This window comes from Arthrobotrys flagrans (assembly GCF_004000055.1).
Source record: "Arthrobotrys flagrans strain CBS H-5679 chromosome Unknown unitig_1, whole genome shotgun sequence".
Taxonomy (NCBI): domain Eukaryota; kingdom Fungi; phylum Ascomycota; class Orbiliomycetes; order Orbiliales; family Orbiliaceae; genus Arthrobotrys; species Arthrobotrys flagrans.
This window is the reverse complement of record NW_027137556.1, coordinates 1,688,472-1,714,722: the sequence shown is the minus strand read 5'-3', so window position 1 is coordinate 1,714,722 and position 26,251 is coordinate 1,688,472. Positions and strand designations below refer to the sequence as shown.

The following is a 26,251-nucleotide window of genomic DNA, read 5'->3' as shown; positions in this document are numbered from 1 at the left end:
TAGATTCTTCTTCTTTCCTGACTTCTACACCTGCCAAGACCGGGATAGGGTTATTCGTTTAACATTTTATTGCTACTAAAGCCGTCTAGGTAAAAATTTCATGTGCTTGTTTGTTCACTTTCATCTCATTCGTGGTATCTGGGAGTTAGGCAAATTGCTGCAGACGATAATCACATGGAGCTCATAGACTTGTGTCGACCGGCCTTAGCTTTCGAGGAAGATGAAAGGAAAGGAAGAAGCCAGCGAAGCTAAAACATTCCACGTTGCCCCGTAAACTTCACATACATCGTATGTTGAAAAAAGAAAAAAAGAAAAATAGGGAGGAACAGATACCTATTGCATACTCCCGTCATGCACCCCAGATTTTTGATTTTCTTTTTCTTCCCCAAAGGGTCGGGTTCAACGGTTTTTAGTGGGAACGAAACCACACCGCACTGTGCAAAAACTAAAACTAAAAAAAAGGAGCCAAGGAAGAAGGGGAAAGGAGAAAGATCTAATTTGTGGGAGTGAGGCCGAGGCTGATCAGTTGAGTGCTCAGCTTCTTCTGCGTGAGGCATTTCCCATCCGGATTGCTCTTCTTTGCCTGTTGCGCTTCACACTATGTTGTTTCCCACACGAGGACCGCCGGATAGACAGGACGGATAGGTCGACGCATGTACATGTTCTATGCAAAAACTTGTGATTTGTGATATGCTAGCGGAAGGGTTTTAGTCTGGAAGAAGCATCTGCAGACAGTCCCCAAGCGGCTGGCCACGTATCAACACATTGTGGGGAAGAAGGGAGAGAAGGAAAAAATAAAATAAAATAAAAGGTGCCAACATGCTTGAGCTTTACATCAGTCACGGGGCCATAGTTAGTTCAGGTTGCATTTTCGCACACCATCCTTTTTGATTCTCGTCTTTTAAGACGTACATACATCTGGAACGTGGTTGGAAAGAAAAAGAAATATATGATGGACATATGTATGTGTATGTTCTATGCATGTTTAGAATAATTTCAGTCAATAGTTTTTTTTTTCCAGAAGTAGACGAGCTCAGCTCCAATAATTTTTTTTCTCTTTCGCCAGGAAACTCGGGTATCTAGGTTTCATGATCAAGGCTAATCCCGTTTGCCGATGGAGGTGCATTTTTATATTTCTTTACTTGGTCTGTGGGTTCTCAAAAAAAAAAAAAATTAGCATTTCAGATCTCATCTGTGAATTTGCTAGGTCTTGATTTTATGCACAATAGTTAAAAGAAAAAAAAATGAATACATAGTGGTCTTGGAAACGGCACGCGGAACTGCACAGCCTGCAGCCGAACAAGGATAGGATGGGATGGCTAGATGAAGAGCTCTGGAATCAATGGTGATAAGCAGTAGTAGCTAAGCTATGGAATATGAAGAATAAACGCCTCAATGGTGGTAGTAGTAATAGATAGATCCAAAAACGTATCGCTTCTTATGGAAAATATGGTTTTTTCGTATGCTCGGAAGAAAACGGGTCCTGAGGGGAATAAGAAGAAAAATAACAACCAGACCGGTGTAGGTGAATCCATAACTTCAATGAGCCAAGCTCAGCGTTGATGATTGAGTAACATGTATTAGGAAGGAAAGGAATAGGATACCCATAAGAAAATTGGCGGAAAAAAAGGAGAATAATTGAAGGAAAGGAAAGAAGCTCCCAAGTTCGCCTGAAATGTGGGTTTGATGCAAATGCTGTACCGAAGAGCATACTCCTTGGAGCTCTGGAAGAAGAAGAAAAAAGACAGAGGCATCTACCGATCCAGGCTCCTGCAAAAGATGAAAGAAAAAAAAAACATAATGATTCCCCGCCGTAACTATGCATTGGTCGTTAAAAAAAATAAATAAAATAATGTACACCAAACAAATATGATCAAATCGCATCGTGACGAAGTTCCAGAAAAAAAAAAGAAAAAATCCCGAATAACTTTTTGGTATTGTGATTTGGTAAATAATATGACCGAGTAGCCGTAGCTGGATATATAGTTATGTTGAATAGGTGCTGATGATCTGTACAATGACGACAGTAGATGTTGATAGATCTAGAGAGAAAATGTCGATGCCGTGGTTCCAGTCGGGCCCGCTTTCTATAATGGTCGTTTATCTCATGCTGCTGGTTGGGAAGCTGGTGAATGGATTTGGGAATTGGAGCGGGCCCATCATGTAGGGGTCGGAGAACAGGTCGACGGTCCACGATCCAGTGCTGTAGTACTGTTGGAGCATGTTCTCGCTGGCTGATCCGTTTGGCTCCTTGCTGTTACCGGATGTCGGCTGAGAACCCGCCCCGCCTTCTGCAGAAGCCAGCGCTGGGAGTTGTTGGCTTCGTTGACCGCTTGTCATCGGAGTGTTCCCCGCCTGTCCTCGCTGGTTCATGGCGAATTCCGAGTTTGAGAGTGTACCCGGAACCTCGTGGCCTTCGATTGGGTGTTCGTCATCCTCCTCTCCATCGTTTTCATCATACATTTCAGCGTCGTATTCTTGTTCTGTAAGCATTGTGAGTACGGTGGAAGTTGATATATTATCGCGAAGGGCATCTTACCTAGCTTATCCATATGGGCCTGGTATTGCTGGGGGTAGAGCGTCGCTAGGGATGCTAGGTCCGGGGCGTGGGAGAAACGTCTAGGACCGGCTATTGGCGATGGTCTGGCAAGGAAGGTGTGGTTAGACCCTCCCATAGTAGATGAGGGCTCGGATGTCACTGGAGATGTCATTTCTACGGAGACTGCCGGCGATGTTACTTTTCTGGTTGGGGAACCAGCCATCGTAGTGGGCTTTTGGAAGAAAGAAGACTCGGATAGTCTTCTCATCTTCTTGAAGCTAGTGCTGCTACCCAATTGCCCCATGTGCTGGTTATGAAACTGATGTTGCTGTGGTCGTCCTAACAGTCTCTGGTGCAGCGCTCTTTGCACGTGTGGAGGATGTGGTGGAAGAGAAGGGACAGGGCCAGCGGGCACAGCATCATTGTCAGTGAAAGCCTTGAGTTCGGCATGAACATCGATGCGCTTTTCGAGAAGAATTCGTTCCAACAGAGAATTCTTGTAGCGCAACATGAGAACCTCGTCCGCCGCGCTGCGAGATGATTGCTGAAGGGTCGCAAGAGTCTCCTCTTGTTGCTTGATGGTTGCCTCGAGGTGTTTGATGTATTCAGTCCGTCGTTCTCGGAAAGCTAGCACGGAGTCGCACTGGTTAGTCTTAACTTTGTGTTCAATAAAATAGAATGATGATCCGAAAGGCCTTTCCAAAGGTTGTCGACAGCACAGTCATAGGGAAGACCAAGGGCATCTAATCGGGGTATGGAGCCTTACCAGCTTGAGCTGCTCTATTTCTCATCTTCCTCTCTTCCTGTGTGGCATACACAGGCTTGCGCCCGCCTTTCCGCTTCTGAGCAGCGGCGGCATCTGGGACGGCGTTTCCTTCTGGGGAAGACATTGAGGAAGATGGAGAACCCGGAGACTCCTTGACAGCAGCTGCCATGTTTAACAGTGTGGTTGACGAAGATAACCTCCTCTTTTACTAGGAACGGAGGCTGCTTGGTATGAACAGAACCCTCAACCTCGTGAAACCACGGGGCGTACAGCCTCTGGCAAAGTTCACAGCAACAAACCGAAAGATAGCAGCGACCGAGAAGCCGCTGGAGTATCAGAAATACACAAAGTGCCTAAATAAAGATCGGGAGTATTGTTAATACTGGCGTCGAAGTCGTTGGGAGGCAAAGCGAGTTCGAGAATTCACTGTCTTCAAAAACGAAGAGCAGGGCACAGATGAATATAACTTGTAATATGAAGGCTGAAAAGGAAGAGGCCCAAACATGTAGGCAAATTCCAGGCGTAATACTGGGGTGAACGGCTTGCTTCTTTGGGAATCCTTCTTTTCCATATTCGTCCTTATGGATGTCATGGACTGGGGTTGGAATGTAAAATGTGTATAGCCCAAGCTACTCTCATGCAAAACGTTGAAGCGTTCGCGGAGACATCATAGAGATGAATACAATGAAGGAGTATGAAGAATAAAAAATACAATAACCAAGCAAGAATGATCTTGTATAAAGAGATGAACAGAAGGGAAAAGAAACAGCGAGGCGGTCGAATAGCAGGATCGAAAACGCAGGACCCGGATGCAATAGCAAAGAGCAGACCATTCGCCGTGCAGACATGCATCAAAGGAAGGGAAAGGAGAGAGAAAAAAAGGGAAAGAAAGGGATGTATGTCAGACCTACGTACTTTTTTCTGACCAACTCTTTGTATGGTGTTTATTTTATTTCAGTTCTTTTTATTTTATTTTATTCAAGCCTGGTTGGTTTGATTTGATATCGCCAAAGACTTAATTTCCCGAAGGGAAAAAAGGACCTTCCCACCAAGACGAATGATGTATGTATTTCCAGAGCAAAGTCCCCCGGAAAACAATGGCGACAAGCGATTTAGACGACTTCCCGCGCGGTTGATTTGAGATACAATGGATGCAGGTACCAGAAATCTAGGCTGGGGAGGCTCAAGAGCGATAGACGACGGGTCCACGCAAGAGATAGGCGAGAATAGAGCAATAGGGTGGGAAAAAAAATAAATAAGAGAATTGTATAATCAACGAGAACGATATGATAGCAGGTTCGAATCAGTTTTGGAGTGTAATGGAAACGGCGATGTGGGATAAAAAGCTGGGGAAGTGCGTGAAGATAAGGAAAACCTGTTAGCAAACCATTTGTAATTAGCAGCTAGAAAAGGTATGTTCGGAGCATGTACACGCCAGGCTTGAGTCTCGAACTCGAAAAGGGTCAGTTCGTTCAGGAAGAAGTAATATTCGAAGTCAAGTCACTTGCATTGGCAGCTTAGCTGGCAGCTGTGCTTGTGGTAAGGCCGCTTACTGGTCGAATGATTAAATGGGAGTGGGTGTCCTGTTAGCTAATTCTCTCTTCGAGCCAGCCCAGTCCAGCCCACCCAGCCATGCCAGGCTATAGTATAGCCTTGTTCCCCGGCCCACTGTCAGTCAAGTTCAGTTCGGTTCGGTTCAGAGAGCTCTCGATCGAATCTCGGGACATAGTACACCACAGGCACATACGGACTACTTTCTTTGTTTCTATTTCTTTCTTGGAAGTTGGAAGGGGGGCATACGCAAGAGGCAAGAAAAATCTCGTCAAGTGATTTCTTAAGAAACAAACAAAAAAAAAAAAAAAAAAAAACAGCGTTAGAAGGATTCTGTTATATGTAGCTAGTTAATAATTGCCTTTCCCCCAAGTGACTTTTTTTTTTTTTGCCAGTTTTCCATTTTACGCTTTTTACATCTTGCACTACATACTCCGTCGTATACAATAAAATACTATGTACCAGACCATATCCTCTAGGCCCTGTCTCGGCCACTTTTCGCACCCCAATAATACCACATTCCCACAGCTCGAACTGCCCATTCGAAATATTATCCATCTACTCTGTACATGTGCATGTATACCTACAGTATATACACATATTAGTATCAAATCATATCAGATCGTTCCAAATTGCTCTCTCATTGGCCTTTTCGAAATGACCTCAGGAATCCCGCCCTGGAATCCAGTCCTGCGTTTGAAGATTGTCTGGAGTTTGCATCTCGTCATTGATGAACGGCGTTCAATAACTCCCAAGACTTTTAAGACGCCGTCCAAACGATGTCGAACGGGAAAATTTTGCCGTTACCGGTAAAGTGCCAGCTGGGGGGCGACCCACTACGGGAAGACCAACCTGGTCCCAAGACTTTTGCTTTTTCGCAAGGTCCCTTTGGGAATGGATGCACACCTTTCGGTTTGACCTCTTCAGGCGTCGTCTTTGAAGTCGACAACGACGACACCAATGACACCAGCTCTAAGTAGCTACGAAGAAGATCCAGCTGATCGATTCCGTAGCACAGGGCTGGACATCTCCTCGGATCCAGTCGCTTTCCTGGGACACCCATGTCGTCCTCCCCCGGGACCGGACGCCTATCGAGTCTTAATTATGTTCCGAAGAGCTGCCGTCTGTCTTCCACATAGCACTGACATCTTGTCTGAATGGAAAAGCATTCCAAGGTCTTTCTGGGCGTCTTCTGGATGAATCCGCCCCTCGCATTAGCTAGCCATTGATTCAGACCGAATGCATCAGATGGGGCCGTTGCCCCTTATAATTGATTCATTGATTCGAAAGCGAAGGCTGCACAGAATTGTGCTTGTCTAGGAGGGCTCGGACATAGCCGATATCCCAAACCGCCTTCTGCCCTGTCGCATCATCCCCGCAAAAAGAAAGTCCAAGTGAGAAGAAGGCCTGGAAATTGTACAGGAGAAGCCAGAGCAGAGAGGAAGCATATGATCCGGGGAGTTACGGTGCCCGTCCCTCGAATCGATCGATCACATGGCTTGGACCACCGCATATTTCTTCTTTTCCCCGCAAAAAAGCCAAGCGCAGTGCAGAAAAAGAAAAGGTAGCCCGAGCACGCTCCAGCACCATTAATTTGCACCCCAAGACTTCACAATATTAAGTGATTGATCAACATTCGAGGGTTTTGTGTAATGACAGTTTAAGCTAACACTACAGCTGTCAACGGCAGATGTGTATAAATTTACAACCACGGACAAAGACAGGGCCTTCGGCATGTCACAAAGTCTATCCTCCGGTGCTGTTGTTTGCCCTGGCAGACCTCTCTCTTTCGACCCCGTCTCTTCCAGTTATACAGCCATTAAAGACGTAAGATACTATATACCTAGGGTCCGTATATGTTCTCCCCGACTATTCAGCACACAAATTGAGGGCAAGCAATGCGACATGGCCATCGGCTGTCGAAACAGCCATATTGCGCAATAAATGGGAAAATTTCGTGGCAAGGAAATGCAATGGCCAAGCACCCAACACCGGAGAACCGGAGATGCAATACGCTCAAATTTTCAGAGCATCACACTAGCAAGCCCCGGCGGCAAGGCAGCCGACTTTGCTCTCCTTCAACCCAAAAAATTTCTTGGAGGACTTCCTCCTTTCCCTTCCTGGCAGAAAACGCCTCATCACTGCTGGCTACCACCCAAACCCCGAAACCCAACAGGTGCGTTTTGTTGCCGTGCTCGATCCGATGTATTCTCATGGCCCTGGGCCTGCCGCAAATTGGCCGGCCCGCCATACGGACATACATTTGTACATCGTGCGCCGTGCATCCATAGTACATATCGTTATTGACTTTTATCGTGATGCAATCTGCGCTCGCAAGCGACAGGAGAACGAATCAAACCACCATGCGCCTAGCGATCATCATAAATCCCCTCCTTTCGAGATCGTGCTGAGCTGCACACTCGTCTAATAGCTGGCCCAAGAACCTTCGTTCGGCCCAGCTTACCAATTCCCGTGATCCTTGCTACATGAAAGCGGACACCTCCCCATTCCGCATTGCTGGTGGGTCGGTTGCTGGGAAATTGAACATATCCACTTTTCAAGATGCCGACCTTCAGTTAGGACGGGTGGCCATCGACCTAGCCGGAATCGAAGGTACTGTACCGTTCACAGTTCCGCCGTCTATAAAAGTTTTCCATCCCTATGTGACTTGCGAAATTCTTGACCGGAATATCTGTTTCCGTAAAATATGGCTTTGGACGCCAAAAAATGTTCATTGCCGTGGCCGCCGAATTCGTTGACGACCATCCTCCACCATCCACTATTCTGCGCCAAGGTGAAAACTTTCGATGTTAACCTTCCTCTCGATGTCGGCTCTGGGACTTTCGATTCGGAGACTGTCCGCATTCGATCTGTCATATACGGTACGCTAATTCTGTCTCATTGACATAAGCCTAAGTGGCATGACACCCTTGCTTACCACCATAGCTCTACAGAACCACCTTGTTCAAAATTGGGGACAAGAAATTATTGGTTCGATGCTGCCCCTCTCCCGGCGAATTTCGCAAGACGGTGACGGACTTCGATCGAGAAAGAAATTTCGTCCCAGAGGGGTCTCTGAAGCTTGCAGCTAACCCAAGCCGCCCTTTCATCTGCTTTGTTGATGTTCTGCTTGAGAATGAAATACAGTTCCGCATTAAAACTATCCGGGTTAGGTCGGTAAGACCCTTCCTGAGCAGGACGCTATTACGCAATATTTGCATGGTTGCCGGCACATTTATTCTCGCGGTTGCATCGACAAAATCTTAGGTTCGACGCATAGGTATTTACCCTAAAGATCCAAAGGACTATCCGACACCCGCGACACTGACAAAGACAATGCCGGCAGTCGTTGGACTCTAACAAGCAAGATGCAGTGGCATGTGAAATCGATATCCCAAAGAACAGTAAACTATCCCTTAGGCAAGTTGAAGTCGGCATCCGTCAGACGTGGCCATGCGAAAAAGTTCGAACCTGTACCGAAAGGGGATGTTTTGAAGTCCAGTATTCCATTGTCGTAACGACCTACCCAAAGCTAGAGTTAGATCGCATGTTGTCCTGAAAAGCTTGACTAACCGCTGGGATAGCCCTCATCGTCGCAAAGTCAAGGCGGTCCTTCCAATTCGAGTATTGCCTTTGCTGACAAGCTTGACTTCAGCTTGCGGGATTCTACCCACGAAGCATTAATGTCCGGTATCGGGAATAAACCAAACTTTTCCGCCATGCGACGTTCACTTCCATTTGCACCCCAACTCTCTCGACATCGATGTCGACAAATGGCACTGTGATCCGCCGCCGTTACACAGATTCCGACCCGTCAACCGACGAATCATGTGGCCTCTGGAACAGCAACTCCGCCAAAGGTGGAGAAGCAGAAGGATATCGAAGGGGCAAACCTAGACGACTCGTAAGCTTCCAGTAGCCGACACTTTTACTCGTTCACTTCGCATATTCCATCGGTCCGGAGCTACTTTTCGAAGGCCTTGGTGTGGGGCATTATTGGTTTCTAACAAACTGAGTTTTGTCCGCGTCGCATTGGTTGACTTGCGGTACCGGCCTTGGTTGAATATGACACATAAGTTTGCTGTTGGGGCGGCTACCAACTAGGCGCTTTCGTTTTATTTAATTGTTTATTCTATACACCATTGCTCGGATAACGGCGTATCGGCCAACAGGCCATCAAATTGAAGAACTTTCGTTTTTATTCGTGTCTATCATTGCCCTCGAAGTTACCCCGCCGGGTACCATCCTATAAATTCAGTTTAATAACCCCCTCTCAGAATAGCCGGCAGAATTTTTTTATTTTTTTTAAAAAAATGTAATTTTTATGCGCCAAGAGAGCCCACCAGATTATATTTTCCAACAATTCTTTCGGGCATGCTCCGAAAAAGAATTTAGGCCTTAGCTATTAGTCATCTCAACATCTGTCCTCGAAAACCTCTATCTTGGCGTTCGCAGGCTTCAAAGACATGTTTCATTTGACCTCGTCCGAAGCCTCCACAAAGTTTAATCGTAAATCTTCGAAATGATCTTGATATTTTGTCGTTATGGTGATAGTCGAGTGATTTGGTATATTTACCCGACTTTGCAAACTCTCAACACGAGAGCTGCAGGTGATCGTGGCTCCATCGTTAATTGCTGTAAGGCAACGGTGGCGGTGCATCACCGATGTATTCGGTCCTTGGCTCTAGCATCTTCTGACCTGATATGTTCGCCATCTCCCGTCCGAAAATCCAATCTTGACCTCGACTCACGCCGTGGGCGTTGGCTCGTCCCTTCCGCTCCCGCTGATGCTCATCTTCATTACCCCGTTCACAGGCACCGAAGGAGCCGAAGAGGCGGGGGCACCACTATCACCAGCCGGAGATTTCCCAGATTCTCCGATGGAAGTGATAGCGGGCAGCCTAGCTACGTTCCTCCTCCCTCCGGTGTTTTCCAGAACCTCATCGACATCGCCTCTGAGCTCTGGGAAGGCGGAGTTTATGTGTTCTGCTAGAACGTCGCGGAAGTCCTGGAAGGCACGTTGCTTGCCGTTGAGGTATTGGTTTTGTTTTATTGCCAGTTCGACGAATTCACGAGTGTAGATATCAGGGTTACGGCCGTGTTCGACGTATCTAAGTTCAAAGGATCAGGACTGGTGCTTTTACTATGGCATAAAATGGATTACCAGGAAATGAACGCATGGCATACCCGATGACCTCTCGAGGAATCCACAAGTCGTTCACACCTTGAGCTGCGGTTTGTAGGTGGTCAAACTTGGTAATGAGGTCTTTGACCTGGTTGATGACAATGTCGCCGGGATTTGGAGCATCGTTACGGTACGTCGAGACCGCGATTTCGTAGAGAGACTGGATGACATTACGGAGCTCCGTATCGACCTTCTCAGCAGACTGGGAGGCAGTAGAAGAGCCTGCAGCAGGGGTTGCAGACGACATGGCTGAGGATGGTGACAAGGAAGGGAGGATATATACGGAGGCGAGATGTTTATATGATCCCTTGATGTCAAGAATAGGAACGAAGTGTGGCGTGTTGAAGATTGGCGACGGAGGGCGCGGGCGCGTTGTCGATGAGGTCGAAACTCGGCAAGGTTACACGCCTGCCGAGCAGGACCTATTTGGGAATTACCACGACTTCAACATCATTTGTCCTTCCGGTCATTTGCACTGGCTCCTGCTGCCCTTTCCCAATACCAATTCCTACAAATCTTGGGAAGCGGATCGATAAACATTTTCGGGAATCGATAAAAAGGCGCAGCTCGTTTGTTTCGAGGATTCCAAAACAACCGGGCTGGCCACAGCCCATCGCCTGTCCTGTCAGACTGTAAATACGGAAGCTCGGGGCAGGCTAATTATAGCCTCAGCCAAGCTCCTTCACCTTCCCCGCCCAATCGTGGATATTCTGGACGACGACAACCTCTCATTGATCATCGACGGATAACACAAGGGAGGGTGGTACAAAGCCAAAGGATTTCAATTTTCTCTCTTTCTTTTAATTATATACCAACCAGCTTTTTGCAGTCCATCTGTGCTACTTTTAATACCCTCCTATAAACATATACGTTGCGAGAGAAAGAAAAAAAAAATGGTTGACGAATTAGATGTCAAATCGTACACCACCATCATACCCCTTTGAATACGCGGATCAAATCTAGCCCCTAAAGTACGGATTCTTTTCCAATCCCGTACCGCTGCTTACGATAGCGATTTGCATATATTAAAAGCCTGTCGCGCGCGCCCTGATCTGCATATACACTTGCCAGAAATATACAAAAAGGAGCTAGCCCCTTCGATCTTTTCCCCAGAGGTGTACTCGTCGTTCAACAAAAAATTCCTCTCAAGTATTTTACGCGATAAATTTCGACCATCCTTGGATTTTTATATCGTCACTATCACGGATATATAGATGGCAATGATCAATTCGGGGAACGGGGGTACGGGTACCACTAACGCCGGGAGAGGCCGTAAGTTATCGTCGGGCTGGTCCCTGGCGATAGCGAGATCTCGCTTTGCCCAGCGTTATCGTTCAAGGTATGTATTACGTCCTACTTCCTTGCAATTACGATTACGATATAAAATTTATATCGCACAATGCAATCAATCGATCGGCTATCACATGAGAAAGAAAAAGAAAAAAAAGTAACTTCGATGCTAACATGAAAGTTAAACCCCATACCTAGAAGCTCCCGCCCACAAGATACCTCCCCAACCGCCACCTTCTTCGACCGTCTCCCCGTCGAACTCCTCGCCCAAATATTCTCCCAAGTGCACGTCACAGACCTAATCTCCCTCCAATGCACATCCCGCTCCTTCCACGAAATCGTAGACATAAACTCCGGCCTAATCGCCCGTCGGTACATCCGCGCAAACTCCCTAACCACGCTATCGAAACTCTTCCCTCCCCCGACCCTCCCCTGCAACAGACCCAAATACGACGTCCGCTACCTCATCTCCCTCACCAAGCGCGAACAAACCTGTCGTGAACTCTCGAGCTACCTTACAGAACGCATCATCGAACGATGTCTGAATACCCCAATTCAACGTGTAAAGCCCAAGAAACGATCGGTGATGGAATCATGTCTTACGGACGAACTCACGGAAAGGATGATTTATGTTTTATACTTCCTTACCGAATACTCTCGTAAACGTGAGGAATCTCTGGACTTACTCGCCACCCATCGCATTTTGGTATCTTCGCACCCCACGAGCAGTACGACGAACACCCCGCACCAAATCCGCACCCGTGCGGAAATCTTCCATGCCTTCCAAACAGCTATAATTTCCACCTTGCCAGACGCAATTCTAATCCAAACCCACCATACAATGCACCTTCTGATAAAGCTCGTCCGCCTATCGATCTGTCCGACCCCGCCGCACCAAAAGAACGATCCGTGGATCTCAATGATGCTGCACAAATCCGGTTTGATCCGAATAACCGAATTCTTTGCGGCAGATATGCCGTATGCTAGTCATTCCACACGAAAGGGGTTTGCAAAGGCGATGCAGAAGGATTGGGATGATTTGGATATCGCGAGCGGTCAGGTGTCCGGTCAGGTTGGGAATAGAGATGTATACGAAAGGGATGTTCCGCCGCCCATTAGGGAGATTTGGTTCGATGCTGCGCAGGAGGTTATGAGGAATAAAAAATTGGTGCCGCATGCGAGGGAAGGGTTGGCGGTAGGGATGTTTGGAGGCTATGTGGTGGATGATTTGAGTTGCACGGGATGTGTGGCCGGGAGGCCGTAGGATGGGATGCTTTTGGGGTAGATTTCACGATCTTGATGAATTGGTTTTTAGCTTTCGCATTCGATGGACTTGTTTTTTTATCATTTGGATGCCCAGCGGGACGGTCATGGTTAGCGATTTTGGCGTTTTGATATCAACATGGAGGATAGCGATTTTCTGGTGAATTTGGTATAGACGATACACGCAAGGGATGGATACATATCATTATACGTATATCATTATACGTAAAACTTTGGTACCATAATATTGATATTGATATGATGGTAAAAGTACCTACCCTCTATGACCCCTATAAAAGTAATCGTAAAACTACACTGAGAGCCGAACAAGCAAAGAAACAAGAAGAAAAAAAGAAAGAAAAAGGCAAGAAAAACCCCATCGCTGGCATCTATTATATCGTTATATCTCCCCCCCCCCAAAAAAAAAAAAAAACCAAATGATGTCGTGTATTAAAAATCAAAATTCCAAACGAATGTTCCCAATCTGCTTCTGGTATCTGACTCTATCAACCTTTCTGTTGTTACACGTACAATATATTCTACATGTGCTCAATTGGCTCTTCCGGAAGGAGCTCTTCTCTTGCCTCGTTCCCCGGTCGATTCGGTAGGCAAGCTTTCATCGGTGGGTTGATGATTTCGTTGAACAAGAAGGTTCCATAGACGAGAAGACCAAAGCCAAGGAGCTGGAGTGGGATGAACCTCTCCCATCCAAGACCAAGGGAGACGATCCATATAAACAAGGTCCTGCAGGTGTCGATTGTCGAGCGAGAGGTAGCGCTGACAGATCTTGTGACTGAAATACCAAAGAAATTGAAGGCACTGTATCACCCGCGTTAGCTTTTGCACCAAGATTAAAGCGATAAATAACAGCATACCCAATGGAGATCATAATCAAAACACTGCTGACGAAAACGTTTTTTATACCCATCTCCCTCAATCCCTCGGCGGCATCAAAGTATCCTCTTCGCCCAGCCTCGGTAACACCGATAGAGAAGTGAAGGACAACAATGCCGATAGTGGTAACAACGAATCCGAAGATACCTTCCCAACCGACAACATGAAGCGGCTCCATCGCATACTTTTCAAGGATATGCTCCTCCAAGACGAACTGAGTGGCAGTAAAGATTTGAGCTCCAGCAATCAATAGAACACCGATCAAAGATCGCAAAACATTGGCCTCGACTCCATCAGAGACAATTTCATGAGGCTGCGGGGCCTTGAACAGTGCACCGGCGAGACCGACAACAGCGACACCAGTAACAACCACGAACAGAGCCAACCAATGGAAAATGTAGAGATGGCGCTTGAGGAAGATCACACTGAAAAGCCCGACGAAAAGGACGAGTGCGCCTCGAGTCATTTGATAGACTAAACCACATGTTAGCCTTTGCTCGGCATTAACAAGCAAGAGGGGTACCACATACTGCTAGCAGCCACGAATAGCAGACCCACATTCATCAATGTAGTTCCACAAATATCACAGACTATCACACCTATTAGCCAACACCCTTCCAGGGATCCCCACAAGACAGCACATCATCACATACCAGCCGGCAAACTCAACAGCAATATCTTCCCTCCACTCAAAGCTGGACGTTTCGTCGAATTCGGTGTCAAGGCCTTCAACACGGGGCTACTTGGTTCGGCTGGATCCTCCAACGGTTCGGTATCGGCGATAGGCTGATATCCATCCGTATCATTGCGCTTCTGTTGGAATTTGTTGTATAATTTGTACAAGCCTATGACGAGCCAGCATCCCATTTCACCGATGAACATTTGAAGGGTCTGGATGACAGGTTGTTCGAAGTGTTCGTGCTTTCGGAGATCTGGGTCGTCGCAGTTCCGGACACACTGCTGGTCTTGCCATTTTGTGAGAAGAGTGTTGGAGCAGCCAGTCAGAAGCATTCCAGCCCTAGATATAGTGTAAGCATCAATACCGTATTCCGGGAGCCGATTTAAAACCGAAGGGAACGTACACAAGGACTAGAATGAGAGTGTTGGAGTTCGGCATGTTCTCCGGGTTCAAAGTTGATGACAACGATGCGACGATGGCTCCCGATATGCCTCAGTTCGTAGTACAAAGTAAAGAATTCCGAGGGATTAAAGAATAACAAAACCGCTAACGTTATAACGACGCTATATTATGAGCGATGGTCTAGCGAAAAGTCCCCTCTTCATCCAGGGCCTGCCAGAGGAAATTCGATGAAGAAAAAAAAGAGAAAGAGAAGAACAGCAGAAGGGTTGGTCGGAGAGGTTGGTTTCGAGCTGATGTGGATCTGCTAGCGGATGTGGATGGGATGGGTGGAACGGGACAAGATTCGATGCGGGTGACCAGTGGAATGCGCATGGATTACACTGCCACGTGACCCGTCCCAGAACAGACCAGCTTGCCGATTCTGGCCAACCACACAATTCCAACACGCCAAAACACGGCACACGGTACTCAGTATCTTCTGACCGGTGTCGACTGATTGCTAACCGCCCGCCTGCTGACCAATCGGGGATTTACCGACCTCGTGAACTGGAGCTAAAAGTATCGACCGTTGGGAAAAAATTCTGCTTCGATTGTTAGGTTTTTTTTTTTTTAGCTAATATACTTCCTGGACTGTTATGTAGCATGAGGTTCTTCCAGGTCAGGCCCTAATTATCCCATAGACCCCATCGATATCTTCTACATGTACTTCAAACTAAATCATTCCCCAACCATAATTTAAAGCTTCTAGTTATATCCAAGGCTCGGATAGCCTTTTCGATATCAATTGTATGGTAATCTAGAAATAATATAGAACTTCGATACCGAGAAGAAGAAAGGGCGTATAAAACTCAGAGCTAGTTGCGCAAGCTCTCCATTTATATCCAAATACAGCATCCATCACGTGATAAAACTCAACATTATTCTGTCCCTTAACATACGTAAGTACTTACTTAAGTAATGAGCTATTGACCGGATGCCGCCATGTCCCTTTGAATACCCGGGGAATCCTGGGCCGTGTCCCCAGTATGTACTTACTTGATGCATCCCGCTATTATTGGCATTTCGCTTAGCTTTCCCCGAAGGTTGAAGATTAAAATCTTCTCGCATATGCAAGAAGTACTTGGCGATTCCTTCAGAATCCAGCCACATGTGGAAAGCTAAGCTTCTGAGCATGTAGTTTCGGGAGCTTCTTGGAGACGAATCGACCAATATTTCAAGCTATTTGAGCTACGGCATTGAATACAATAGAATTTATCGTAATCGGATATTTAGACTTGCGGCTAGGGCCACGTAGTTCAAGAATCGGGTCCATCAAATTAGCTGGATTAATGCTGGATTTACATGTACATCGGATAGATCTCTAGATCAGGAAGACGTTTATCAAATCACAGACTCTTGAATCTGCAACCAAGTCGCCATGATGTAAATTCAACGATCTATCGATTTATGTATCGATTTCACCGCAGATGAGATCTGTGCGAGTTCGAGTTAGCGTTCCAGGGTTCTCGTCAATCAAATAAAAATCTCAGTTCACCAGCTGACAAGTCTACAAGGAGGAATGGTCGGAAGGATTTATCTTCAGTACTAGATTCCAGTCAAAATCCCCAGCAGCAAATAATTTTACAGTTGTATAACAGATAGCTGGCCAATATCGATAGGCATCCAGGACTAGGAACCGGCCTTTGGCGTTCATTAATCTGTAGCAGCTTTTCGAGCCCGTAATCTGAAGAGAAGAAACTAAGACGAGCAGATGATTTATCTATTAGCATTACTCGGCGAGCTCGAGCACGTGGTTCTATTGGTCTACCGATTTTATGATCGATATAGATCGAGATAGTAAAGAGTTCACAACCTTCGTCTGTTAGCCTTATAGAACATTACTTGGATAAGTTTTTAGGCTATGTATACATTAGAACCGGTTATTTATTATCAGGACCAGTTGGGAACTCATGTGCAAATGATGAAGGGGGTTCTTGGAAAATGTAAGGATATATCGTTCCGGTTATGGGCTATAAGGCCTCACCGGAGAGATCGAATCATTTGTATCCTTCGAAAAGCTTCATAAACAATCCAAGTTAGACAATGCAAATAGGTCAAATCACATAATAGCACCCGTCGGCTAGCTAAAGACATATACATCGAATCCTATGGCCCGTTTAATCCCCCAAACAAACAGACACCACACTCATATGCCTCTGGCGCAAAAAGACGATGAAAAACGCCTGACATAAAAGACTCTCCATGTGAAAGAAACAAGTACGACACTTCAACTCCATGAAAACACCAAAGGATATCAATCCTCTACCCAAAGGAGGCCCCCGGTACTCCGGAGGGAACCAAAAAAAGATTCGGAAAAACAAGATCGATCGAGCCCCGCCTCCAACTTAGTCCAGCTAGTAATAAATCATTTCATAGCGTTACTCCCAAACGAAAGGAAAGAATCACCGCCCAAAATTTGAAGGAAAAAAAAAAAAAAATCGTAAAATAGAACGCCTCGCGTTACATAATAGAGCATCCACCGGTCCTCCTCCTTCTCCTTCCATCATGGCCGTCATCAAAGTCCAACATAGCAGCTTCCCGAGCCCTTCGTCTACGACGGCGACTACTTTGCGTCGTATCTTCATTCGACGTCATATGGTCCGCCCATCGATCTTCCAGCCATTTCGCACTCGCCATATCTCCCCTAAGCACGAGTTTCAGATGCTGATCGGCGGTTTGTTGCCATCCGTAATAACACTTCAAGTGGATCACTTCACGGCATGGTGCCAGGTTTGTTGAATTCTTATTGGTTTTACCGATCTTCGAGTCGGTTGTGTGTGTGCTGTTCGCGGATAGCACGTATTGGATTCCAATCCAGTTTACGTTGACGCAGTCGAAGCATACCAGACGGAGTCCGACTCGCGGCTTCCTAGAGGTGGAGTTACTGCTGACTCGGCTGCGGACTGCTGTTGATGCTTCGGCGAGGAAGGCGTCGGTTATACGAGCTATAAATTGTTAGCAATTTGGTGTTGTGAACTAGAAAATTCGAATGACTTACTGTTGTCGAGCTCGAGATTTCTGAGGGCACTGCAGTTTTTAATAATCGGGATCATGCCCTCATCCGAGACATTCTCGCAGAAGGACAGTTGCAAGTGACGCAATGACTTCGCACATGGCGCCTTCGACAACTCCACCAATACGTCGTTCGTGACGTTCGAGCATTCCTCGAGATCTAGGTGACTGAGTTTTGGGATAGTGGGAAGCAAGTCGGATAACCCTTCGTCTGTAAGTTCCGCCACATGGGATAACTCTAGTCCCTCGAGGTTTGGAACATTGTACGCAAGATGCTTGAGAGCGAGATCCGTGAGCCCCCTGCATTTGCTAAGATTCAGATGCTTCAACCTCCTAGCCGGTGCTGTCGTTCGATCGGTCAACGGGTCAATGTCGGCTTCGATCCCTTCCACCAGAATACGAATTGATTCGTCCGTCAAAGCATCGCATCCGCCGAGTAGTAACCTTTCCAGCGTATTGGTCTTGAAGATCGACTCTAGTGTCGACTCATCGTCAATTCCCAAGCATTCCGCTGCCCTCAAATCCGTCAAGAATGTACAAGATTCCACAATCTTACGGATGCCTCTAGCATCCATATTAGCACAAAACGAAACATCTAGTGTCGTAAGTTGTCGACATGACTCGGCGATGTGTTTGCAGGTGACATTGGTGACAGCTTCCAGGCCGGAAATGTTCAAATGGATCAAATGATTATTGTTGGTAATGAGTCGGTGAACGGTAGGTCTAGAGAGAGAACATCCTTCGAGAGATGCTGATACGAGATTATTGCAGGTCGCTGTGATAGCGTAAAACTCGTTTTGTAGTTGAACACATCCTCTGCAGGGAAGTGAGCACTTCTGGTTACGGGTTTGGTGGGAATTCAATCTAGATTCTGTATACTAACCTGAGATTGAGATAGCGGATAAAAGAACCACTTAAACTGATTAATTTTGTCAATTGGTATGCTGGGATCTTCTTATAGAATGTCCCGGTATCCAAGACACTCCATAATTGACCATCGAAGCACAAACGCCCAAGAGCTTTATTTACCTAGTGGTTCGGATGTATCAGTTTCGGAGTTCCGTCTACACATGAGGGGAAACGAATAAGCGCACCATTGAGCAGCGTATCAGCTCCTTTGGTTCTAAATAACTAAGAACCTGTAGGCATATTTCACCCGGGAGTATCTCCAAAAAGTTCCTAGGGATGTTTCTGTGTTGCAGCAGGGGCACAGTTCTCGGAACAGCTGCTGTCGGAGCATTTGAGCTCATGACGTTTCTTACGACAGCATCTTTTTCTGCAATTCGGGCAGCATGTTGTTCGGCATTAGCATGTCGAGAACCTGTAGCCAAAGAAATACAAGAAACGGAGTTTCTAGCGGAGTATTGGCCATCGGCACCTAGCTCGGTAAGGTGTGGAGATGATGATGCCCTGCCCATGCGATTGAGCAGTCTTCGTCGGGTTCGTCTTTTAGCTACTGGAGCGTCGTGGAGCATTGCAGTAGACGTAGACATTGTTAGAGACTCTGAGAGTGAATTGTTTTTGAGAGAATCGAAGTTGTGGAAATGGTTCAATCAATCCGGGCCCCTTTGAGGGATTCCTTTGGAGTCTGGAGACTAGTGGCAGTTGGAGCTAGCTAGGTGTGGAGCATGAACATGGCCGCGGTGTGCCGTTTATAGATGTATAAAAATAAAGGTTCCGTTCCTGAAAACCCGGAATCGACGGAAGAATAGGAAGAAACCGAAAGGAAGAGTGGGGGAAGAGGGAATTAATTATTTAGAGATGAGGTAGCAGTGCGGAATACTTCAATGGGAGAGCGTTTTAATGTACTGTTTGGCGGTTGCGGACTATTCCGGGATGTCGCAGATTTAGAAGAGGCAGTTAGCTAATTGTGATGTGATGGTTCAGCGACAACCAAAGCGGGGCACACGACAGGCACTGCAGGTCTTACAACAGCTATCAAGGAATATCGTCAAAGAATAAAAACAAGGAGAAGATGATGATGAGAAAGGAGAGAGGGGATAAATAGTAATGGTAAGAGAAATGCCTAAGAGGAAAAAGAAGAGAAAAGGGAAGCTCTCACTGTGGAGGTTTTTGTTCACGCCACTAGCCGGCGACTGCAACCGCAACTGGAACTGCGAAATGCAACTGTTTGGATCCACTGTTGGGACTTAGCTCAACCGACTGAGTGACCTGCACAGCGCGAGGGGTAAAATTCGAGGTGCGTTTCGACGTCGGTTGAGGTGGCCGGTGCCTTAAGGCCTAACCCACGCACTAGAATGTATCTAAATGAATTTGGAATGTGCGGTGTAGAGCTGCGACTCGGGTTAATTCTCTCGGACTATCTCACCTTCAGCCGAACCGGTTCACGACTCCGATGCGACAGTGTTCTGGAATAAAATAAAACATCCAAACTGTATACGTATGGAATTCGGAGGTGGCGGCGACGGTGGATTTTCTGGATATTATATATCTACACAGGTACTCCGAAGCTAAGGTGTCGATCATCTCATCCGAGTCGCTAGTGAGAACAGCAGCAGACACCGACTAACTCGACGGCGGCAGATACACACATTACTGACTTGGGAGATGCTAGATGCATGCAGATGTCACCGACTGGTAGATTGCGCACCTCCGATAACATAATCGGGAGCTCGCAGCTACCGGTTTACGGTTTACGAGGCCGATAAGATGTTCACCTCTCTATTCCAGGCAGAATGAATGACTTGGCTGCATGACCCGGTAGAAGTGACCATGTGCCCAGCTGCCTCGGGTTCCAACCTAAGCTTGCGCTTGGCTGATGTCTCTCCTTTTAGTTGTCTTATCCCTCGATACCTGTTTTTTTTCTCTCTCCTGTGCCGTCTACGGTATCTTGACTCCCGGTTTAAATTTTCGAATTTTCCCGATCCTTTAAATTTAGCGGCGAAGCCAATTTGAATCTATCGAAAGTTGTATTCTTTTTGCTCTCGGATTTGATCAATAGATCATAGAAGTGTAGACTTTGAAAGAGAAAGAGAATTTATCTTATCGCAACCACCCCATGCGAGGCTATGAAAGATCAGACGAAATTTGCTTGTGACACCCCTTCCAGCTTCAGGCTTCAGGGTGTGGCATTACATCCTGTTACTCTTATCTAATCCACCCCTAGCGTCGATACCAGACTAGATATAGACGGGCACAGTACCAGTACTTACTAGCTCGCAGCTGTCATGCAAGGGTGAGCTCTGCAGGAAGCTGTCGCGATGTCGTGCAATTCTCTGAGATGCCCCTCATCGGGGCGGGGCTACCCGATTATAATTAATTCACTCAGCAGCCACCGATACACATCTCCTGTATATGCAATACCGCCCAATATGACAGCATGGCGATATCAGAAAAGTACTCAATTCTCATATATACACCCAGACAATTTTCAAACAGGTCCTTGCTGGTACCGAATTTAGTATTTGGGTTCGTCTGTGAAGAAAATTCTGGCAGCTGTGGACGCCACCATGGAAGATTGTTCGAACAGGGCCCCTCCATTTCAACCCTGGTAACGATTATACCTAACTGTACCGTCCAAAACCTCCGTTACTTTAAATCGGCGGCCCAAAAGTTACCAGCACCCTGGCCCTTTCGACCGTTCAGGCCTTACTAGAGTTAGTTGGCCTTTTAAGAAGCACTAATGTATATTGGATGCAGGTTAGATTGCAGCGGGATCTTTGTGTCACACGAGTCCCAGCCCATCCACCTCGCTTGTGATGCCCAACGTCATGTCATGTCATGCGCCCTCTCACTAAAAACTACATCTGCTTCCTTCAACGTTAACTACTGCACCTAAGAAACATCACCCCCCTCGGTCTGCTCACACTCCCTACATGCGACGTGCAAACTTGTTGAACACGTAAACTTGTAGAATATACACATTCTCAGATTGCCCAATCACTTCCGTATCGTATTCGCCAGATGACTCTCAAATTCCCGACATAAATAACCTCCGTACGCTTGCCCTCCCTTTTCACAGACATATAAAAGAAAAATGCGATAAGTCTAATACTCTAGCTATGAATAGTGTGCGCCCAAGGCCCCACAAGATGCCACCCTCCACCCGTCGGCCGGGTGCCCCTCTCGCCGACTCGGAGGAGAGAAACCTGGCCGCTCTCACAAAACGCGTTCTCTGTGCCCACGCGCCTGTGGGGAAGAATATCGAGGAAGTTCTACCTGCTCTTACCAGCCTGCCCAAGGTTGACCTTCAGCTGTATGGCTTCATATCTATTATTTTAAGGTACATATATATATTCGTACACCCATAGCTACGAAACCCATGCATATTTCGGTCGGAATAGCACGCTAACCAATGGCCATGCTCTCCAAAGGGATTTTGTCCAATCGTGGTACCAAAAGATCACACCGGACCACGAGTTTATCGACGAGGTAGTTCTCGTTATCGCCCATTGCACACTGTCATTGGAGCAGCGTATTCGCCAGGTACGTAGCTTCGTGGTTACATCATGCATCCTGCACGCCACGCATATTGACCGTTCGTTCGTTCGTATAGGTGGACCTAGAGACCCTTCTCCTAGAGGAAGCCCCCGTCATACTGGAAACCCACGTTAAAGGTACGCCCGTCTAGCCGGGATTCCAGAACTGTTACAGCTGCATAAGTGGGGGGGAAACTAACCGACGCCCATAGACTACAGAGTCGCTTTGGAGCGGCAATCTACCTCACTATTTCCATATGCAACTGTCAATGAAATCTTCCACAGCATGCAGCCACACCCTGCCCTCCTCTCTTCTCCGGAGAGCGAAAGGCTCTACCTCAAGATGCTGGGGTCCGGGGTGCTCGCGGCCCTTCTACCGCCGGAGGACCTACAGTCGGATTGCGAACGACTCTTGGTTCGAGAGATCCTTTCCAACATGTTGCTGTGGAATGTTGTCGACAGGTTGAGCGAACCATTCATGCTGTTTGAGATGATCACCAAGGTATCTTGCTACTATCTTACGATACGAGGGGATGCCATCCTTTTAGACTACACGTAACTAACCGTCTACGTAGGTGGTCACGACCCTGACAACTCCGAACAAAGTCAAACCTAAAACCGTTTCCCACGCCAAAAGCACCGAATTAATGTCATTACTCCAAACCGAACCCCCAGAACCAATCAAAAAGGCCGACGATCCGGACCAATCCATTTTCCAGGCCCTCTCCTCAACCGCCCTAACCTACCTCGAACACGCCTACACCTTCATATCCACTACTGCGGTTGTCGCACGACACGCATCTGCATCTCTGATGTCATTGTGGAAAGAACCCCCACATGAACCACCCCGCCGGAGAAAACCAATCTTAAAATTGTCCGTGTGGAAAACTTTGGTCACGTTATTTTCACTTGATAGACGGCAACCCTGGTTGCTCGGGTCGATACAGTTGGCCGCAAAGCCGCTAACCGAGCAGCCGCCGGGGTCTCTAATCGATAAGTATGACGTCCCCGCCCTCCCGTTGGCACTAGCATAGTCTAAAAACGTTTAAACCTATACTGATGATATATTCCAACAAAAACAACAGTTATCTTTCTCATGTATTCACTCAATCACTTCTGAACGAAGAAATTCTCATCAAAATCCTTTCTATCGCCCGGAACACCCTGTTTCCAAACGGCTCGCTCGCTCCTCCCCGTCCTTATCCCACGGAAGACGAAAAGGTGCTAATTCAGAAGCAAGCCGAGCTGGCAATCTGGAACGCCATCCCGGATGTACTCAAGTCCATGTACTTGCCAGCAAACAAGGACGAACAGCTGCGGGAGATCGGAGAGAGCCTGGCCTTCTTGCGGTCCAGGAGCTGTAATAAGCATTTGATATACCGGCTTTTGGACCTATTGGTCGCGCGGCTGGTACCAGAGATGGTTGAGGGTTAGTGCATGAATGTTTCATTATTAGATTTCCAAGTTTTTTTTTGTCAGTCACAGGATAGTTTAGAGTTTCTTCTTAGCATTTGAACAGCGTGTTTACGGGAGGGGCGTTCCGGGTTTGCATGTTTGTGATTCTGATGATTCCTATATACTCCTCCTTGTTCGGAGTTTTTACCTGTCACGATAAACCCATAATGCATCGTCACTTTACGGATAAATACTATGAACTAGGCATCAAAGAATTCCTATAACTCGAGCTCACTACGAATCACTACGAATCACTACGAACCGTGTACCCAAAACAGTCCCTGTGATAGCACTAAATCGCCTAATGCCTAGTTGTTACGAAGAAGTATACCCTACAAAAGGAAAAACGAATGCACCACACCCTCGTCTCGATAAACATGCACCCCCCCTAGTCTCCCCTCCACCTCATCAGTCCGATCTCGAATCAAAAGTTAACCCGGGTCGTGCAGGTGCCAACACATCAAACGTATTAAGAAATGCAAGCCTAATCACTATCACACTTTAAAAAGTAAAAATCTTTCCCCCCAATGCTCTTTTGTGGTGTCTTGATCCATTGGCGAAAGGGAGTATTTTCTTATACCGGGACCCACTGAGGCTTCCATGCGACAGCGACCCCATGTTGAACATCTCTTTTTGCCCTTTAGCTCCCTTTGCTTTTTTCTTGAAATCTTCTCTTTTTCTTATTCCATATCTTTTTTTGTTAATATCCGCCTATTTGTGCCTTTATAGGATCTGAAAGTTTTCCGGGGAACGGGGACGAGAGTGGATTTTCATCGACTTTCGCCCGGTGTTCGTCGAATTCGTCTTTTTTATGCAAGCTTATCGTTTTCCTTTCTTTTTTGGCCCGTGGGTCATTGGCGCTTGAAGGGGTGGGCGGTTTTCGAGATCACGAGGTCTGAGGTTATCCAAGTTAGTTAAAGTAGCTATTAGTAGCTTAGCTTAGCTTACTAGCTTTAGCTTAGCTAGCTCTCCTCTAGCTAAAACTAAACTATCACGAAAGAAAAGAAACGAAGTCCAGGTATAGGGAAGGCAAAAAAGAACCAAAGATTTGAATAACTGAATCACCGAATCTCCCAAAAAATGGTTTTTTTTCCCTCCCGGTGGCTTGCAATGTGGCGACCTTTACACTGCAGTGTACCCTAGGAACTCGAGTCGCAAGTACCAAGCATGATCCGATCCTCGTAAGATACAAGATTCCTCGGTCACAAGGTGAAACTCGCAACCTGCATTAGATGTTTTTGAATGAAGCCTTTTTGTCCCGGCAGCGCCGCGCACATGTATTTTGAAGTATCATCCGGTCATTCCCCATATACAGTTACTATAGTACTAGCCTACGGGACAACTCTCTGTGATGTGGCGAAAACATGGGGAAACCCTGGTGTACAATTGACATACTGGGGCAGCGCCATTGCGCGTGAAGTGTAAGAGAGAGAGATTAATACGTCTTTTGCTATAGGGATGTATACGTTGTCAAAGTGTACCCCCCGGCCGGGAGGCCAAGCTATACCCTCCTTTGACCTCTAACCATTTGGCATTTTAATGCGTTACGAAGGATTGACCTGGTAAGGAAAGGGTTCTAGCCATATCGCGCATATACCCATAAGTTAATTATGTATAATAATTCTCCAAAAAAGGATCTAAAATATGACAACGGTTAACCGGGTTATGGCATCAGCACACAAAAAGAATAAAAGAGAACAAGGGCAAGGGTCCCGCATAAGTGACTTTTCATATATCATATCAGGAAAATAAGTAAATAGAAATAGAAACTATCAGATCTTACTCCCAGCCTTGCAATTTTCCACCTCCCTCCCATAGTGATAGTTTCGATCCCGTATCGGATTTGTACACAATTCGTTCTTAAACTAGGGTTTTTGGATTTTTAAAAGCGGGCCGGGCTTTGCGCCCCGAATATGTATGTACACGTCTGTACGGCTGTTGTCACCGCTTCGTCTATGTGATGCCATGTAATGCCATGTACCAAGTACATGATACAGCTAGCTGGCTAGCTATACTATGGCTTTATACGGACAGGGTGTGTTAATGGTGGAGGTGGGTTATTAGTGACATGTGAAATTTTGATAGTTGTATCTTTGAACAATCCACTAGGAGAGGGAGAAGGGAAAAGGGTCTCGAACAGAATCGATCCGCAATATGGAAATCCAGGGACAGTTCGCGAGAAAATTCGCGAAAAAATTCGTCATTATCGATCCGGGTTTCGTTGACATATCGCGGTCCAACTTGCGTTACGTATCGGTACGCTCGCTGCACCTCTATACGAACGGGTGTGATTCCTTGAGACATGATGTATATCGATTCGATTTCTCTATTCGTATTTCTATACATACACATATGTTTTTTTTAAATGTCTCAGAAAATGCAGCCTTTGGATACACAAAGCGGCAAGATAAGGTGTAGGGTTACGTATGCTAGATATCGATGCTGAAAAAGGTGGAATTGTTGTTTTAATACTACTTACACAGGCAGTATATACCCTTCTCTTTCTCTAAGAAACATGTGCAATTGTACACGGAAAAGCAAAATAGGTCAAGTTGTGTAATGCAAGCCTTTTGATATGAGGACGTTGCTGAAAAAGTGACGAAATAGCTATAGATGGGGTGGGTGGTGATTATTACAATATAAATACAGTCTGACAAACAGTTATAATAGAAACAAAGGGAATTGAAAGCAATAGCAGATGGACGACAAAAACATCAACGACAAGAAAAGACAGACC

At 46.4% G+C, this 26,251-nt stretch overlaps 7 protein-coding genes across 7 annotated transcripts; 3 read left to right on the top strand and 4 right to left on the bottom strand.

The window, feature by feature from the left end:
- Window positions 1–2,100: 2,100 nt before the first annotated feature.
- DFL_008504 (uncharacterized protein) lies at window positions 2,101–3,474 on the bottom strand (the record flags this gene model as incomplete). Its single annotated transcript, XM_067638248.1, has 3 exons — window positions 2,101–2,483; window positions 2,540–3,166; window positions 3,306–3,474. The coding sequence occupies 3 exons, from the start codon at window positions 3,472–3,474 to the stop codon at window positions 2,101–2,103; spliced, it is 1,179 nt and encodes a 392-aa protein (XP_067486154.1).
- Window positions 3,475–7,563: 4,089 nt separating this feature from the next.
- On the top strand, window positions 7,564–7,890 carry DFL_008503 (uncharacterized protein; the record flags this gene model as incomplete). The annotated part of the gene is made up of 2 exons (XM_067638247.1): window positions 7,564–7,738; window positions 7,811–7,890. 2 exons carry the CDS (start codon window positions 7,564–7,566, stop codon window positions 7,888–7,890), a joined length of 255 nt encoding a protein of 84 aa, XP_067486153.1.
- A 1,713-nt stretch (window positions 7,891–9,603) lies between these two features.
- On the bottom strand, window positions 9,604–10,288 carry DFL_008502 (uncharacterized protein; the record flags this gene model as incomplete). Its single annotated transcript, XM_067638246.1, has 2 exons — window positions 9,604–9,967; window positions 10,044–10,288. The coding sequence occupies 2 exons, from the start codon at window positions 10,286–10,288 to the stop codon at window positions 9,604–9,606; spliced, it is 609 nt and encodes a 202-aa protein (XP_067486152.1).
- Window positions 10,289–11,255: 967 nt separating this feature from the next.
- Window positions 11,256–12,595, top strand: DFL_008501 (uncharacterized protein; the record flags this gene model as incomplete). Its single annotated transcript, XM_067638245.1, has 2 exons — window positions 11,256–11,380; window positions 11,530–12,595. The coding sequence occupies 2 exons, from the start codon at window positions 11,256–11,258 to the stop codon at window positions 12,593–12,595; spliced, it is 1,191 nt and encodes a 396-aa protein (XP_067486151.1).
- A 538-nt stretch (window positions 12,596–13,133) lies between these two features.
- DFL_008500 (uncharacterized protein) lies at window positions 13,134–14,605 on the bottom strand (the record flags this gene model as incomplete). The annotated part of the gene is made up of 5 exons (XM_067638244.1): window positions 13,134–13,413; window positions 13,470–13,962; window positions 14,019–14,078; window positions 14,142–14,506; window positions 14,571–14,605. 5 exons carry the CDS (start codon window positions 14,603–14,605, stop codon window positions 13,134–13,136), a joined length of 1,233 nt encoding a protein of 410 aa, XP_067486150.1.
- Window positions 14,606–17,068: 2,463 nt separating this feature from the next.
- DFL_008499 (uncharacterized protein) lies at window positions 17,069–19,113 on the bottom strand (the record flags this gene model as incomplete). Its single annotated transcript, XM_067638241.1, has 4 exons — window positions 17,069–17,553; window positions 17,607–18,436; window positions 18,504–18,649; window positions 18,715–19,113. 4 exons carry the CDS (start codon window positions 19,111–19,113, stop codon window positions 17,069–17,071), a joined length of 1,860 nt encoding a protein of 619 aa, XP_067486149.1.
- Window positions 19,114–21,672: 2,559 nt separating this feature from the next.
- Window positions 21,673–23,493, top strand: DFL_008498 (uncharacterized protein; the record flags this gene model as incomplete). The annotated part of the gene is made up of 6 exons (XM_067638240.1): window positions 21,673–21,863; window positions 21,955–22,066; window positions 22,137–22,197; window positions 22,272–22,561; window positions 22,635–23,056; window positions 23,145–23,493. 6 exons carry the CDS (start codon window positions 21,673–21,675, stop codon window positions 23,491–23,493), a joined length of 1,425 nt encoding a protein of 474 aa, XP_067486148.1.
- Window positions 23,494–26,251: the final 2,758 nt, after the last annotated feature.